The sequence below is a fragment of the Abramis brama genome (assembly GCF_963993115.1).
Source record: "Abramis brama genome assembly, chromosome: 15".
NCBI lineage: Eukaryota > Metazoa > Chordata > Actinopteri > Cypriniformes > Leuciscidae > Abramis > Abramis brama.
In genome coordinates, this window is record NC_139977.1 from 17,026,098 (window position 1) to 17,045,649 (window position 19,552).

The 19,552-nt window shown below is 35.9% G+C and overlaps 1 protein-coding gene across 2 annotated transcripts in view; it reads left to right on the forward strand.

Annotated features, from left to right (window-relative positions):
• The window catches only part of nrxn2a (neurexin 2a), a 423,124-nt gene that overhangs the window by 228,959 nt on the left and 174,613 nt on the right, over nt 1-19,552 (forward strand). For both annotated transcript variants that reach the window (XM_084137438.1, XM_084137437.1), the window contains exons 15-16: nt 5,132-5,305; nt 8,904-9,026. In XM_084137438.1, the coding sequence (XP_083993564.1) occupies nt 5,132-5,305; nt 8,904-9,026 (297 nt within the window). The remainder of the gene's footprint in view (nt 1-5,131; nt 5,306-8,903; nt 9,027-19,552) is intronic.

Below are 19,552 nucleotides of genomic sequence, written 5' to 3' on the forward strand. Positions count from 1 at the left end.
ATATTTGCTATATTGTATTTATTTGTGCTGTTGCTTGTAGTTATATTTGTTTGTTTTTTTCTTTATTTTTAATAAAGAGTTTTTTTTTTTTTTTTTTTTTTTCTGAACATACTGAACCATACCGAAACCGTGAACCTAAAACCATGATACAAACTGAACCGTGAGCAATTTGAACTGTTGCACCCCTAGTAGCAACCAGCGTTCTGGCAAACATCCTAGCATCATCTAGCCTAATGTTCCTATGTTCATTCTACACTTAGAAAAGTAATGAGACTCTCTCAATACCTCAATATCTCTTCAACAAGCTGCATGCTTTGGGATATCATTTGTGTCTGGCATAAATGTCTGTGACCTAAATACTTTAGGTGTTTGTTGGAAATAGTGCTCCTTCCAGTAGCACACAGCACTAATGATCACTTGGTACTAGCAATCATTATGATGATATAGTGCCACCTTTCCCTAGATCCTCAACATGATGTTAAAGAACTTTTCATGATGGGAACTCTATGCCTTAGCAGTAGAGTGTGTAATGAGAGCATTTATAGGAGCTTTAATCCACTGGTCAGGCTGCTGGTCATGAAGCACAGCCAAAAGCGTTTCTTTTTTGTTTTCCGCCGTCTTCCATTTTTATCCAGCAGGGATATTGCTTCGTCATTGCTCAACAGAGACGCATGACTGGAGATGTCATTTTTACAATCTCCCTGCAGTTCCTTCATATGAAAGCAATTGATTTTCCTCCCTCTCGTCCACAAAAGAAGCTCCGCGCTCTTGCTGCCCAGCCATCCATTGAATGACTAATGAAAAAAACTATTGGGTGTATAATTGAATATTGTGATTGAAGTCTGCTTAATAGTCTTTGCATAACACTGAGACATACAGAGCTAATAACCATGCATGGGCTATTCTGTGTGAAGCAGACTGAGGTTTTCTTCTGAGTGTGGCAGTGGATTCTGTGCTGTGTGCTGGCACAGGCACAACATTTGAAAATTTAAGGGAAGGGATTTTCTTTCTTTTTTTTTAGCCCTGCATTGAGACATTGGAGTGAAATAAAAATGTATCAATTTAATCAAATGATTTATAATAAATCTGTAACCCATTGTTTTATATTTATTAATTAATTTATAAAACAAAACTACACTGGAATTGCTAACAATGGGTTAAAAAAAAAATATATATATATATATATATATATATATATATATATATATATATATATATATATATATATATATATATATTAATCAAAGAGGTCTATTATCCTTGTAGAAAACGGTCCATTAGTATTCCCATTCATCTCAATCAAAATCCATACTTTTTTTAGACGTTCCAAATTTTGGTAACAGGATTTCAAAAATTGCAAGCCTCATATAAAATGAATAAAATATAAATGAATAATTAAAATATCTCATATAATATTTAGTTTGACCTCTAGAGGTTGATTGAACATTTTCTGAAGGTTAAGCACCTCCTTTCACAAACCATTTGTCTGAAAAGGAAAAAAAAAAGTTTTTTTTTTTTTTTCAGGTCCTAATTCTTTGTACCTTCTTCATGAAAATTACTGCATGCAGTGGATCAGCTGTAGATTACTTGAAGTCCTGATTAGGAGTTACAGACTGAACTCACTGGAAGAATAATATTAATTATAGACATTTTATGAGAAATGATTCGATGTTTGTGCTGTGCTGAATGCACTTTGACCTTCAGTGCTTTTAGAAGCTCAATTGACATTCAGCCAGTAAACACCTGTTGCAGTGAATTGTAAAATGGCTATGATTATGTAATCAGTATTCGAAAGGGCGGAGCTATATCCAGTCAGGAAAGACCGTTCATTCCATTGAAGAGGCACCGAGGACAATTACAGTTGTTAGTTGAAGAGAGTCAGGTTGAGGGGCTCTTAATGGAAAGGGAAAGTTAGAACGAAAGAATACAATTTATCTGTAGTGAGGTGAGATAAAATGAAAGAGTGCAGAAGTTTAGATGAATGGGGCTTTTAATGATGGTCTAATTAGGCTTATTCAGTTGGAGTGGAAAAAGAGCATATTTCAGCAAACAATCAGAGAGGGAGCGCTCTTCGAACGTACGACGAAAATTGCCATATGTGTTCTTGCTTGTCAGTTTTAACGTGTAATTGCCTGTCTTGCCAGCAGAGCTCAGTTGGAAATTGCATTTCACTGGCAAACAATGCCCTCTAAACATGGACTGTCTGGTGAATGTTTATCAAAAGGTCCCCGGACATCTTTGATGCTTTCCGCAATGTATATTTGCAGAATGAAAGAATAAAATAATAAGTGTAGAATGAAAGAGCAGTGTGTACCTTAAACAACACAACAGAGACTAAGTATAACATCAGCACACTTGTATTATAACTGTGGGTCTGTTTATATAGACACTAGCTGCTATGGAATTTCTCCTAACCACACAGCAATTTCTATAGGTTATTTTAATAGCAGTGGTACGTTCACAGATTATTCACAAAGAACATTGTTTTATTTAACATGAGGTTATTTTATTTAATTAGCAGTCTTCACCCTTTGTGGTTATTTAATGTCCTATGACACCATAAAAATAAAAATAATAATTGTAAATTCAAAAATTATATTACATTATTTCATTATGTAATAAATGACAAAAATGTAAAATAAAAATGTACTGTATTATTATTATAAGCCATTACTAGTTGCTATTATTGCCTAGTTTTGTTAGCAAACATTTATTTAAAGCTCTTTCAAGAATGCATTTCTATCTTGGAAATTCAAACAGCATTTCACATTAAAGAAAGAGAAGGGAGAACGAAATATAACTGTGCAGTGCAACCTCTGCTTGCCAGCAACCAACCTCCTTTCAGCGTCCAAAGACTCCACCTCCAACCTTAAGAAGCATCTTAAAGTAGGCCAATTTATTTTTTTTAATTAGCCAGGTTTAGTCATCTGCTGTAGTTTTACTGGTCACCTTGCTATTTTATAGTTGTATCAGGTAGCACCAGGGCTGTAACGATATGCGATATGAAACCGAAATCGTGACACGAACCTGTGTCGCGGTGTGAGAAGGCAGAATCACGACACACCCCTTCCAACTCCCATGTTATCCTTCCCGTCCAGATCCAATGCTACCACATCTTTAAATTACTATAAGTATTATTTGAAGTTAACATTATAAAATACGTAGACCTACACCACAAAATAAATTCCAGCGTTATGGACGTGACATTTGCAGTCAAAACTTGAAATAGAAATTCTCAGAAAATGCATTTAATACCAATATATTGAAACGTCTGTTTATATAAACATACTCCCTTAATAAAGGAGTCCAGACATTAGAAAAATATCAGTCTACACATGCGTTTTCTATTTAATATGAGGGAAATAAACATGTGTGACACAAAAAATCTTTAACTTTTAGGTGGCAAAATATTTTTTAGTACTTCTATGAATTACACTGCGCAAACCAAAAGTAATACTACCCACCGGATGAAGAAGGGTTGGCTCTCCACAAAACATAAAATATTAATTTTATTTAATTTTTCGTGTTCGCATTTATGAGGAAAAAAACAATGTTGCGGACGTGACCGCTCTGAAAGCGGCACTAAAAGACTGCTTTAAAACTTTCACAGAGACCTCAAACAGAAAGCACAAAGCCTTTCTTTAAAGTGAATTTCGTTTTGTATTAATTGTATCTTAATTTTAATAAATGTTTCATCAACCAGTTGCCTGGATTTAATAAATAAGAAGTAAATATAGCAGAAAATAGATAATCACGACACGGAGGCGCCGGTGCGTGAACTGGAGCTCATCTCATAAATGAACCGAAACTTAGCGTATAAGGTTATACTTGCCTCACGTCACAGACATATCTACTTTTAAACAGAACAATTCAAAACGAAAGAAAACAGACTGCTCTGCTTGTATAATCCGTAAAATGCGCATTTCTCTCTGGTGCGTTCACTACTGCGAAGATCGCGAGTCAGCATCGTCAACTTCATCTTTGCAGCCGACACTGACACAGAAAACACTTGTTTATTAATAAAACAATTAAAATATCTGCTTGTTATATTTGACATATTCATAATCATTACTTTTACCGGTTCTTTGTGACAGCTTTTAGGTGCTTTATTGGCAGCGCCACCCCATGTTACATGAACGCGTCACCACCGCATCACCGCACCGCATTTCTACACTTATAAAATGCAATTCAATGTGGAAGTAATCCAAGTATTCAGAATACGTTACAAATTACATTTTGGGGCATGTATTGTGTATTCTGTAACGAAATACGTTTTGAAAGTATCCTTCCCAACACTGTATGCGTATGTATGTATATATGTAAAAAAATTATATATATATATATATAATTTTTTTTTATTATAAATCTATATTGAATTTTTCATTCAGCATTCCATAGATTGTACTACACTGATAATTTCAATCTGTATAGAATTTACCTAAATGCACACAATATTCAATCCAGAAATATAGCTATAAATATATATATAATTGACTCCTCTGAGCAGTGTTGCATCATTCTGCTTTTAAGAACTAGACGCAGGGACGTACTGTTCTGTGATAAAGAGCCAAATCATTTTAATTCTCCACCTCTCTTCTCTATTCCCAAATCTCCGTCTGAGCACAATCCTACACCCAAACACCACAGATGAGCATCATAACAGAGGCTATAGTGAGAGCAGTGTCTGTATATCGCACCGGAGTTCCCTTCTCCTTCATCTTCTCATGATTATCCACGTTCTCTTTCTCAAAGTTGCTCAAGGGCAACTTTGAAGTTACATAATTATATGCTGTTTTATGACAACCCTGTTTTTCTTTTTGTTCTGCACATCAAAGCTTCATTGGTATTAGCCTTCATCAGCAGGGAATTAGTTGAAAAGAGAACCACACATATTCAGCTCATCATAGAGTACCACAGGATTACCCCACCTCATGAAGCTCTAACATGATGAAAAATTCAAATGCAACACCATCATCCTTGAGTCCTGCCTTATTTAAAAGACAGACATCCAGCCCCAGTTGGAATGTTCAGACTTAATCAGCTGATTTTGAGGGTAAAGATTCAGCTGAATGGACTTAAACATGGCGATGTGTGTTGATAACTGTGTGTGTTTCCTCTGTGTGTCGTATAGGAGAGCTGTACATTGGAGGTGTGGGGAAGAGCATGTACAACAGTCTGCCCAAGCTTATAGCATCGCGGGATGGCTACCAGGGCTGCCTGGCCTCAGTTGACCTGAACGGCAGACTCCCTGACCTGATCGCAGATGCTCTGCACCGTGTGGGCCAAGTGGAGCGAGGCTGTGAAGGTTAGTATACTGCTGTTCTGATCACAACAACATATGACCCTTAACTAAAAATACATCTGTTTTATCTATTTTATAGCATCAGGGTGCACCTTATTTCAATTTTGTTACACACCTCACCAAGTTTTTTTTTTTTTTTTTTTTTTTTACCGTAAATCAGAAATAATAAAATAATTTAAAATTATTATTATTATTATTATATATATATTTTTTAAAAAATTTACATTGAATTATTATGGTGTGTGTGAACTTTCTATTCATCATCAAAGAATCCTTAAAAACAATTGACACAACTGTTTAAATCAGCATATTAGAATGATTTCTGCAGGATCATGTGACACTGAAGACTAGAGTAATGATGCTGAAATATTCAGCTTTTCCAACAGAAATAAATTGCATTTTAAAATATATTCAAATATAAAACACTTATTTTAAATTGTAAAAACATATTTCACAATATTACTGTTTTTGCTGTATTTTGGATCAAATAATTGCAGCCTTGGTGAGAAAACGAGATCAAATTCTTACTAAAACATTTCTAAAACATTTGAACGGTTGCGTAAATCCCGTAGCAGATTCAGGCAGGTGGAGCTAGGGGAGGTGGATGACTAGCCTACAGCAAACACTGAAGCAGACTATTTAACTGTTGGACAAGCAATCTCATTGGCTGCAGGATCAGCAAAGGCCAGTCAGTTTGTGCCATGCAAAAATGAAGCGATTGCCTGCAGATTGTATGTAAAGGACCTATTAGTGTATGTATGTATGTATATATCACCGTATGTTATATTATTATCAACATATTATACATATATATATGTATGTGTATATATATATATATATATATATATATATATATATATATATATACTGTATGTATGTATGTATGTATGTATGTGTATATGTATATATATATATATATATATATATATATATATATATATATATATATATATATATATATATATATATATATATATATATATATATATATATATATACTACTGGTCAAAAGTTTTAGATCGGTAAGATTTTTTATGTTTTTAAAAGAAGTCTCTTCTGCTCACCAAGGCTGCATTTATTTGATTAAAAAAACAATAAAAAAAAACAGTATTATTGTGAAATATTATGACAATTTAAAATGACTGTTTTCTATTTTAATATATTTTAAAATGTAATTTATTCGTCTGATGAAAGCTGAATTTTCAGCATCATTACTCCAGTCTTCAGTGTCACATGATCCTTCAGAAATCATTCTAATTTGATGATTTTATGCTCAAAAAAACATTCATTATTATTATCAATGTTGAAAACAGTTGTGTACATTTTTTTTCAAAATTCTTTGATGAATAGAAAGTTCAAAAGAACAGCATTTATTTAAAATAGAATATTTTCTTACATTATAAATGTCTTTACTGTAACTTTTGATCAGGTTAATTCATCCTTGATGAATAAAAGTATTGATTTATTTTATTTCTTTCCCCCCAAAAATAAAATAAAATTCTTACTGACCCCAAACTTTTGAAGGGTAGTGTTTAATGTTACAAAAGCTTTCTATTTCAGATAAATGCTGTTCTTTTGAACTTTCTATTCATCATAGCATCATGAAACAAAAATGTAAAAAACTGTTTTCAACATTGATAATAATCATAAATGTTTCTTGAGCATCAAATCATCATATTAGAATGATTTCTGAAAGATCATGTGACACTGAAGACTGGAGTAATGATGATGATAAATTCAGCTTTGAACACAGGAATAAATTACACTTAACTATATATTCACATAGAAAACAGCTGTTGTTTGTAATAATTGTAATAATATTTCACAATATGACTGTTTTTGTTTGTATTTTTAATCAAATAAATGCAGCCTTGGTGAGCAGAAGATACTTCTTTTAAAAACATTAAAAATCGTACCGATCTAAAACTTTTGACCGGTAGTGTGTGTGTGTATATATATATATATATATATATATATATATATATATATATATATATATATATATATATATTAGGGGTGTAACGGTTCACAAAATTCACGGTTCGGTTCGATGCGATACACTGGTGTCACGGTTCGGTACGTTTCCGATACAGCAAAAAGAAAGAAATGCCTGAGAAATTTCCATGATTAAATTTTTTTTAACTAAAACTAACATCATAAAGTATGGTCATTTTTTACTTTGAGCAATGATGAAGCTATACTTGACTCTTCTTAGGAGCATATAAAACAAAAACAGCTCCTTATAAAATAATAATAATATTGTAGTAGTAATAAACAAAGGTTTATTTTATTTCAGATTAACATTTGAGGGCAGCAGTTTTATTCATAATGTCGAAATAAAACCGACGTAACGTTACTTGAAAGCACAATGTTTCTTCCTGGTTTCCACGTCAGCGCTGTTTGATCCGTTAATAACGGAGAAATGTGAATGCTTCTCACTAGATCTCGCAGCGATGTTATTACTTCAGTGGCGAATTCAAATGCTTTCTTAACTGGATCTCTTAAAGCACAAAATAAGGAGTAGCGCAGTTTCGTTCCGCTTTCGTTATGTTTGTCATTTGATGTTGGGCAATGTTGTGGTCGATTATGAGGTAATCGGGCAATGTTGTGGTCGATTATGAGGTAATCGGGCAATGTTGTGGTCGATTATGAGGTAATCGGGCAATGTTGTGGTCGATTACGCCTACATTTGAAATAACGAAATGTTGTTCGGCAGGAAAAATGGTCCAACGAACCGTTTGGTTTGTAATGCGTACCGAACCGAAAGCCTCGTACCGAACGGTTCAATACGAATACGTGTATCGTTACACCCCTAAATATATATTATATTATTATAATGTATGTGTGTGTATGTGGTATATGTGTATATTAGTGCTGCCAATCGATTAAAAAAAATAACTAGATTAATCAAACATTTTTTCTGTGATTAATTGCAATTAAAAACACGTTTTTATACGTTTTTAATTTTATAATGTAATCATTTCACAGTTAATCTCAAAATTAATGTAGAAACAACATAAAGACAGTATATTTTAAATACTTGTTTAATGACATCTTTTAATGAATGAGGGCCAGCATCACTGATACTAATATAGCTACTGATGTCTCGATGAAAATGATTTCCCCCCCAATTTTAAACATTAATTATAGCCATTCAACACATTGCAAGCTATACATTTAAAAAAAAAATAATAATAAAAAAAACATTTATTAGGCTTCAAAAATATAACAACTTTTAATTTAAGTAAACTTCAAACAATCCTCACATAAACCCATAATAAATGTCATGTTTACCTGACACTGCATAAATTATAAATTAAATATAGATTAATCCTTATTAACGCTATAAAAGTTATTTAGTCAAGAGTAGTGAGTAATTTTCTGTTACCAACGTTCTCTGAGTAACTTTAATGACAAATTTAAGTCTGTTTTAATGGATTTCTGTAGACAAATACGGTGCCAAGTTGTCCACACATTTTCCTGTTGCTGTCATCATGATGATGACAGGGAACATTGTGAGATTGGAAACCTGTGTAAGTGTAGAAACTGTTGATTGTCTGTGTGATTATAACCACCGATTCCCATTTCCTGTTTGTTTCAGCCGGCCCCGGCACAACCTGCATGGAGGACTCCTGCTCCAATCAGGGAGTGTGTCTGCAGCAGTGGGAGGGGTTTACCTGCGACTGCACTATGACGACATACGGTGGTCCCCTCTGCAGTGACCGTGAGTACCGTTTTGCTCTTTAGTAGGGATTAAACAGCTTTATTAAAGAGGCTTGTTTGGCCACATTAATAAGCCGTTCAAGGCTTCTCCTTTGATAATCTCTGAGCTAAGTGTTTGAAGTACTAAACGATGGTGCGCCGCAATGCAGTCTTTTTAATGTGCAGATAAGGCAGAACACTCTAATTAGTGAGGGCCACAAGATAATGTTCATAAAGAGCTAGTAATGGTTCAAGTGACCCCTGAACTGAAGGCTGGAAGATATGCAATTTCGGGTTGCATCTTAAATGTTTAATTACACCAAAGTTTGGAGGTGGAACTGTGGGTTTTTAATGTCCGTGTACTTGCAATAAAAAAAATCTGACTGTGCTTTGCCTTCAAACAGACACTGGCATCGCTCACAAAGCAGGTGTTTTTCTTTAATAACATCCACATAGTTTTGACAATAATGCTCTGGAGAATGGCCTAATTGAGCTAAATGAAGATAAATAGGGTGAGCTGCCCTATGTATAAAAATGTAGCAAATAAGTATGTTGGATGGTTTTAAACAACATCTTCATTAAACACCTAGAGAGATTTAAATAAGCTAAGCTGTTTATTGTAGTTAAATACAATAGTACACTATAAAATAAGTGGATTAATTGGAATAAAAGGAATAATTGATGACGGGCCGTTGTATTATTTGAAAAATATCAGGAAAAGGAATTAATTATTGCTTATATTATATTTATTATTATATTATATTATATTATATTATATTATATTATATTATATTATATTATATTAAATACACAATTAAATCATAAAATATTTATTGAAGTTACATTTTCTCAATTCACCCCCCATTGACTGGTTTGGCAAGCTAATTCATCAGAAATGAAGCTAATCATTTACAGATTTCATATCTCTAAAATCAGTGTGAATAAGGCATCAAATGTTTACGTTGCTTATTTATACAGTACAATAATTAAAAGTGACCAGTATACAAGCAGCATGTGTAAACATTTGGCAAATTTATTATGCATGAACTATAGCGGCGTTTGGAGTTTGTCGATGCAGCAGATCTGACAGTACAAAACAACTTCTGCACCACTAACCCAATTAACACTTCAGACAATTATTTCACAGCACCGCATACCTGCAATACCGTAAAACATCTCAATCTCCATTATCAAAGTGATAATGATCTTTTATCGACATAGGAGGCAATGTCATAGAAGCATAGTGAAGGCTGTTCTATATTCATACACTAGCAGAGAAAGATTCATAAACATGCTCAATCATATTATTCAAAAAACAAACAAACATCTATCAGAAAAGAAAGAGGAGGCCAGTATTTAAAAGTGGTATTAGGTGTTGTATCTAAATGTTGTATTAGGTGATTCGAATGTGATTTAGTCAATCAGTTAATACTCGATTCACCCATAGTCATAATTACTGTACATAAACACAAATATTATTTTTTGAAAAGTGGTTTAAACTGACAATACACAAGGCAAGTCCTGATTTAAACAGTCTACAAAATCATTCATGTTCTTCATTTCTTGTCATCTGATTGGATATCCGTAGATGAATTTTCATGGAAGTGTTGGTGCTTTTTGGTGCATTGACAGACGATTTGAATTAACTAAGCTTCTTTTATAGCTAAAGCAGCAGTAGCACACCTGCTCATCCTCATCCACATGAAAGACTATGGAGCAGGCTGAAGGTGTGAAAAAAACCTTCAAAAGTCATTTTCACGCGATCAACACAAAATCCAGTGGGCAGCCACAGAGAGCTGGAGCAGCTTCACTAATGCATGACTCATTCTCTTCCTCAAATAGTGTGACAAAGGCAGTCAGTCATCTTTTTAGCCTGTCCTCTACAACACACACACACACACATACACGCCCATACATATATATATATTTTTTTCCAGACAGCAGACATATGGGGAGAATAATTTTGGTTGACCTCAGTAATTAGAGTAGATTATTTAGGAATATCATTAGCACAAATTACGCCTGCTGCCTGTGTGACATCTCGCACATTTTCAACAACTTCCGAGCGCTTTTATTAGCACTCTTGCTTTTAGTAACAAGAAATGTGAGAGCCGCAGACAGTCATCCGATCCTTCCCAGACGGTTTCTACATACGCATCGAATGTCACACAAATCCCACCGGAATATCCCAGGTTGTATTGCATATGTCCTGTGTTGTAGAACAGCGTATTCAAGTGGCTGGATCTGTTTCATGCTTTGATTTCCTGTGAACGGTCACATCCATCACCCAATGTCTAATTAAATGGCTTGTAATGTGTTACCTGTCCTGAACCCTGTCCAAGGACACAGCACAGGTCCCCGTGAGTCTTAAGGGATTGCTCTTTCCTACTTCCTTTGTTCATTCAGGATTCACTCCATCCCTCTGTACCTTACACCAGACCCTCCAGCGGTGACCATTAAATTAAATAGATGCTGCACTTTCATGTCTGCTGTTTTGCCTCGCAGCCTTGGACTCTACTCTCACCTTTCTCTGCAAGCATCTGCTCAGCCAACCTTAGATTTTACATAGACTTTTCTGTCGTGCCCTGCACATAAAATGGGCAACGTTTCCTTGCAGAGGTAATTGTTCTTGTTGGGCAAAACTTTAAACAAAGCTCTTTCTTCTTAATGGTTCATGAAGTATTTCTAAGGTTTTACACATAAAGAAAACTAGTGACTTGTTTAAAAGTACTTCTACTATCAGACATTTGTGCTGTTTCTTATTTTTATGGAAACTGTGATAAAGTCACAAGGAGGGAGGGAGGGGGAGGAGGGGTAATTTGTCTGAGTTCTGTATTGTTACATGAAGCAGAAAAATTAACAGTTCTTGGTGTCACCATACAAATGAATCCTTCATGGTGACATTTTCTGAAAGCCAATAGGATAACAGGGTCAATTGATCCATATAACCCTCAAATTCCTGGTGGAAGGTTCCTTGTATGGAATATAGGTTTTTACCAATTGGACGTGCTCCAGTAGAGAACAGGATATGGAATTGACATATATGGGTCACCAAAAGCGGGACCTGACCTGGGAAGTAAAATCCAATAAGCATGAAATCAGATTGTTTTCAAAGAAGCCTCTTTAAGCAGGAAAGTGAATGACAACACACACACACACACACACACACACACACACACACACACACACACACACACACAAATAGTAAAAGTTAAATTTAAAAAAAGGAAAAGTATATAACATGTCTGGGTGATCTGGTTCATTAAATCCTCCACCTTTCTCTCTACATCAACATCAGTATTCAGAGTTGCCATTAATCATGAAAAAAAAAAAAATGGATAAAACAGATTGTTTATTTTGTATCAACAGCTTTGTTTAAAGGTATTTTTCTGCATGGCTTTTAATGCACATTAAGATCTATCAACAGCATTTGTGGCAAAATTCTGAATTACAAAAAAAAAGTTGAAATGGACAAAGCACATTTTTAATAAATATTAAAATAAATAAAAAATAATATTTACTGCATTTTCACAGTCAGCAGTTGAAATTGCTTTGAAGTTGAATTTTTCCAGATGTACTGGGCTGTAAGTCAAGGTTCGTCTTTGACCATTACATTCCTCAGTCTACATTAGTCATATCACGGTGAGGAAATGTTCACACCGGTAATTAAACTTGCGAAGTTGCAACAACACCGATATTACCAATAACACCTGGGATGGGTGCTGCGTGCAGTTGCGTTTCACTTTTGAATTTGCCATCACACATACTCTGTGTATGTAGGCCTATAATTTGCAGGCATCGGGGAGTATTCTTTAGTAAAATGTTCATGAAAATATAATTTTTTTTAATGAAATTTGAAAATATTTAAGAGTCGTTGTTGAATTTGGTTTTATGCATACAGTATGTTCTCATGTAAATATATTTTGTTCTATTGTAACAAGTAATAATCTAAAAAAAGTTTACTAGGTTTTACACTATTCTTTGCTTCTTTTGTAGCGTGAGTTTGGTGAAGTGTAAATAAAAATATACAACGCCTCGTCCGTTTGGGGAAGAGCGCGCGCACTCAGCGGAGCAGGCGAAAGTATAAACAAGGCTTTAGTCTACATTATCTCCTGTCCCTATTTTCAGTCTCTCTGTGCAACCCATTCTTCCACTGGTGTCCAGACTTTAACAGCCACTTGCCCGCGGTCCTGGCAACCACTCCCTCAATGTGACATCGTGGCAGGCCCCAAGGTGCTGGCTGCCGGTACGACTCCTGATCGCTTCATTAAAGAGCAAACAAAGCGTGAATGTCTTGTAATTGTATAGCAGGTCCTGCCAAGCCTAAAAAAAGCAGATACACCATATAATAAGATATTTAGAGGAGATTGAAAGGTCACCCCCTGTCCAGAAGCAGGAAGGGATGGAGTAATTGGAGGGGATAAGGACGGTGCTCCGCGGTGAAATGTCAACGCGAAGGAAGCCGAGGAAGAATCGTAATCAGCAGCCTACATCTCGCGCTTCCACAATCCTTTAGACAACCAGACTGAAACGTCACCCTGTTCTAGCTGCCGCTTTGGAGGATGTCACTCAGTCGGTGACATGGGAGAGTAGACTCTGACAGAATTAGGACAAATTTAAGGCGGGTTTCCAACAGTTCATTGCGACTCATTCTCCTGCTTTTAGTTTGCTGGCATTGATTGAGATGTACTCGCTGCAGGAAAGATGGAGTTGAACCTGCATGTTCAGTTCATCCTGGTAGTATGTTTGCACAAATCCTCAGACTTGGCCATATACGGATACTTGTTTAATTGCAGTAACCATCTTAAAGTACTTTCCACCATCAGTTTGAGCAGTTCTTAACACTGTGAGCAACGATTTCAGTTGCATTTTGACTTGAGCATGGAATACGATTTCAATCGATATTCATTCGATGCTGTTAATGTACCTTGTTGCTTGTCTGGGAACTTTTTATCTTTCTGTGTGATGTGATCATTCTCCATAACAATCTCTCCAATGTTCACTACAGTATAACGCCTATTGTGTCCTTGAGGTAACGTCTATTCTAGACCGAAGTAGACATGAAACGCTATTTGGCCCTATTGTGGAAAAGAGTCTTTAGTAACTCCCCACACACAATCAAGTTTAACCAGCTGTTAAATGCACTGACATTTTGTAATTGTTATTCTTTTTGGTGCAAAGACAAAATTTCTCTGCAGTTTAGGATCATTAGGGATTGTGCAGTTGATGTTGCGCTATTACTGCCTGTGCAAGTCATTTCCTTTACAAGAGATGTTGTGTACAATTTCTGTTGATCTTGGCAGCAGTAACTCATCAAATGATGGAAAAAAGGTGATACAAGTCGCTGAATATCCACACAAGCCATGTAGACAAATGCAATTTTGCCAATTTAAAGGCATTTTAAAGTGTCTGGATCACAGTGGTGGAATGATTCTGTACAGTACAGGCCCTGTAAAGTTTGCCATATCGCAGCAACCTTATTTGCATAATTCCTCTAATGAAATGGGAGTACACAACGCATGCAAATAAACGGCATCAGAAATCAGGGAACCTTTATTCATAGTGATTTCAGAAGGGTTTTTTTAGTTTTGATCTGATAACAATTTACATTTTGCAGTATCATTTTACCCTGTAAATTGACAATCAAATGAATGGTATTTATATACAGAGCACTATCAGTCCAACTGCTTCCATTTTATTTATTGTTTCGCAGCTCATGCCGGGAGGCGAGTAATTACACAGAGTGTCTGAAAACATCCAAAAGACCCTTAGTGAGCCGTCTTTCAGAATGCCTGATTTTCTGAAGGAGGTTTGGCTCGAGTACAACATTAGTTGTGCGGCAGAGAGTTCAGAGGTAGTAATGGAGCGTTGTGGTAGGCTGAAAAAAAATCGATCTGTCTGTCTTTTTATATTTCTATCTATCTGTCTGTCTATATTTATGTCTGTTATCTATCTATCTATCTATCTATCTATCTATCTATCTATCTATCTATCTGTCTTTTAGCTATCTATCTATCTATCTATCTATCTATCTGTCTGTCTGTCTGTCTTTTTATATATCTATCTGTCTGTCTGTATTTTTATCCATCTATCTGTCTGTCTTTCTTTCTATCTTTTTAATCTTGACAGGTCTGCTTTGTTAGTGTAACATATGTAATTGTGACATAATCAAAACAGGAAATAACAAACATTTCTATATTATCATTTTCTTTCCCCCCCATTAAACTCTGTTTGTTTTGGTTTGCAGTGAAACCCTGTTCTGAAGGTTCATGTGTAAATTCTATATTTAACACAAGCACTCCCGCCTCACCAATTATCAGATACGGCTTCTGCATTTGCCATGGCCTTTAGTGACCTTTGGGCGACCTGTCATGAGGGTTAGTTGTCTGATGTAGGGAGATATTAATTTCTCCCTCATTATATCACACAGACTAGAATATTCTGGAGGCACAACACAGCGTTTGGGAATTTAGACTGTTGCATGTTCAATTATGTTGCTTCTCTGCAAAATGTGCTGTGGATGGTTGCCAGGGAGTTGCTATACAGTTGAGTGAATTTATCACATTGCTATGCGGGCCTGGTTGGTTTCTTACTGGTCCAAGTCGACTGAGACAGTTACCAAGTCTCTATAGGGATTTTCTAGGTTATGTCTTTTTCGACCCTGGGCTAAGGCTGCTTTTAACCTTCAAAGCAATTTTTCACACTTGTAATTTAAAAAAAGGTTTTGCACCACTTCTAACCCTGGGTTTTTAAAATTGGTTCCCGAGCAACAGTGTTTACTGCATTAAATATTCATATGCTTTGTACAGAGACTTTCATGCGCTGTGTTTGGTGTCAGTAGCCTGAGAGAAAAATGAAAATGTTGGTGGCGGGAAAACACTTTAACTGTTAGGTCTCTCCTTCAGTGCAAATCTATGGGATTTTTTGAATGTTTCATCCTCCTCCTAGTGTCAATTGCCGATAACTTTGAAATGTATGAAATGCTCCCCATAACTAACGTCTACTGGAAGATGCTGTAACTAAAACCATCTGAATCCAAAAAGCTTCTCTCTCCAGCGACGGCTGTTCAAAAATGTTTGTGTATTGTGATGAAATTATGTTTTTTGAAAGCAACATATAAGTCACAAATATTTCATTGCATTACAGTAGATGGTTTTAGAGGGCTCTTAAATGCATTAAATGGACTGTTTCCATGTTGACATCAATTGAGCAGTTGACATTCAGATGAATGGGAATGTTAACGGATATCCTTTCTCAAGGTGTTATAACCCTCCTAAATAACCATTCAGTGCTGTAAAAAAGCCACGCAAAGCCAACAGAAAAGTGTGCAGCAGTATCAAACTTGGGTGTCTTCAGTTTTCACACATTGAATAGTTTGCTGCTGCACAGGTCACCACCACAGTGAGAAGAGGTGATGAACAGGCATCAGTCATAAACTGGCTTTCATATGCTTTTTTTCATGTGGGTCTTCTGCACTTTTGCAGTTTTTCTCACCCTTGCATTCCTATGTTTTTACTCTTTTTCTCTTGGTCTCTTCTTTCAGCAACTCTCTTATTCAGCCCGTAGCCATATTTGTTCAGTGCTGGCACACCAGATAAATCAACTTCCACAGGCAAAACACTGTATGAGCTTGTGCTAGATTTTTTTTTTTTTCTTACATATTTTTCCTCCCCTGCTGCTCAGTTTAGAGGTGTTAGAGCACCATACATGGTTCATTCGTAGAATTACATGCACAATTTGTCATGAATTCACAGTAAGGACTTTTCATTCGCCTTCATGATTGAAACTTGTTAGCGGTAACAATCTCCTTTAAGGGAGTGAATTCATTCATTTCTCGCTCTCTTTATTCTGAAATGCACATGTGGTGCATGTCGTTTTTTTATATTCTGTCCCTTGGCTAGAGTGTTTGCTTTCTCATTAGCAATCCACCAGGTGTGTGTGTGCGTGTGCGCGTGTGTGTGCGCATGCGTGTGTGTGTTGAGCTGGCTCAATCAAGAGAGGACAAATTCATTTAAAAAAAATATGTTGTAGGTCACTGCAAATTTGATTCTTTTTTGATTCTCATTTGTTTGTAGTTTTCACGTTAGACTTTTGCTTTCCCAAAATTTCCTAAATTTACCAGGATTTCTGCCTAAATTGGTCATTCATTTTTACCAAATCTAGATGCCGTGGCATGTCCTGTTTCCTGCTAATGAAGAAAAGACAAAAATAAAACGTACACTGCCATTCAAAAGTTAAATTACCTGTTAAATACCATTTAAGAGATCATGTGTGATCATGGTTTCAGGCAATTTACCTATATGAGAAGTTGTAACATTACCATTAAATCACTGGTATAATGCTGTAAGTGACCAAAGAACAGGATTACCGGTATGAGCACACATGAGGTCAGAAAGCGCTGGTGTAAGAAGTATGCTTTGGGCCAATCATAAAGGTCTGCGTGAGTGGTTTACAGTAAGCTCCGCTTTTAATTGTTTTTCTATGTAAGCGTGCTAGACGGATATCTAACCATTTAGCCGTGTCTTGGGCTCGAAAACCTTCCGTTTCCATTCATCATTAATAACTATTATGTGTCATGTTTTTAAGAGCAAAAGCGCGTTCTGTGCTATCATCCCCTTAATGGCTGTCACTCAGAAGTAAAAAAAAAATGTAGTCAAATTGGTCAGATAGTGAAACTAAAGCGTTTCTCCTCAAAAAACGGCTCAGCATTTAAAGGTAATTTCCGATCAGGTAATTGACATCACAGTTTACCAGTATTTTGGTACTGATGTGTGAATGGTATCTTACTGGTAAATAGACAGAATGGCGTTGCTTGTGTTTACAGCACATTTTGTGTATTTAATGGAAAAGTCGTTCTGGTCATTTTACTGTAATTTACCTGGATTACTATGTGAAAAGGGCTAATGTTGAAAACAGTTGTGCTGTTTAATATTTTTGTGGAAACCATGATACATTTTTTCAGGATTCTTTGATGAATAGAATGTTCAAAAAGAATTAATTTGAAATGGAAGTCTTTTGTAACATTATAAATATATTCACGGTCACTTTCTTACTAATTTTGCTGTCCTCAAAATTTTACCTTGAATGGCAGTGTATTTACTTGCCTTCAAATTTTTTTTTTTTATTGGATTTTGATTGCTTTTTTTTTTCTTTGAAGTCCTGTCTTTGATGTCACCTATAACCGTGACATTGGCCAGTCAGCCTCCAATGTCATCTGGTGAGCAGCAGTTCTAGAATGTGCTACTCTGCTGGCTACGCATCATTTCCTCCTACAAAAAACATGATAATGAGGTACACGCGTGCCCGCTCTCGCACACACCTAACGACCCACTCCCTGTGCGAGTCACATTGACTACAGTGCTGCTGATGGCACCAAGTAAAACCTTTGAAAATGTGATAAAGCCTCCAAAACGGTACGTCAGCACAGCAGCGGATGCGTAGCGTCTGATGTTTGCCAAAGGGCTTTTATTGTGAGCACATGTTTACAGCCCAAGAGCAAGAGGATTGTTCTGATTTCATGGAATGCTTTACACCTACTTGCCCTTGCCCATGTTTTTAGGAAAAAAAATATATGTTTTAGTGAATTTTTTTTCCTGGAATGACATGAGGAGGGTGAGTACAACTGTCATTTTTAGCTAAAGTATAGTTTTAGTCTGAATTGTCCCTCCCTCTTTCCCACAAACACTGTCAAATTCAAGCCCCATAATTCAGTTCTCTCTCTTCCCCAGTGTATGAATTTTCCCGCAGGCTGTGTGAGAGAAAAAGAGACAGCTTGCACGTTCCTCTCACTTCCAGAAGTTCATTTGCTGTAAAGCAGGTGCTTTATTTTTGTGAAAAAAAACAACAACCGCAGGTTGTGTGCAGACACTCGAAACGGCTATAAACTCGTTCTCTGGTTTTCGTTCATTCTTATCTCTACCCTCTGAAGTAGAGGCGAGCATAAACACGTCATCCGTTCTCTTTCTATTAAATGTCACTATCATTAATAGCTATTGAAGGCTTCATTCCCCGCCCTCCCTCCTTCAGGTCCCACCTCACCCCTCATGTAAAGGGTAAATTGTTCACTAAATATTGAGATGAATATACTTCCTGTGTGGCCTTGTATGCTGTTCCGCTATTGAAAATACAACTAAAACTACTTCTGCCAATTAACTTCTCTGTGCCAACAGATAGGTTACAGTTTTTCTCAGGAACAAAGAGATTATCTCTTAAAGGGACAGTTCACCCTACTCTGATGTTGTTTAAATCCTTTTTGACTTCTGTGTGACACAAAAGGAGATGTTTAGCTAAATGTTAATGCTGCTCTTTTCTGTACAATGAAAAGTAATTGTGAACGAGGACTGTCAATCCAAGTCTGCTGAATCCATAGCTGTTTGTGAGAAATGTAAGGGGGTAGTAGTACAAAAAAATGAAAATGATAATGATGTCATCATTCACTCACCCTCATGTCATTTCAGACCTGTTTGACTTACTTTATTCTTTGAAACGCAAAAGAATATTTTGAAAAAGTTCTGTTTATTTTTGTCCTTGCAATGAAATTCAATGTGG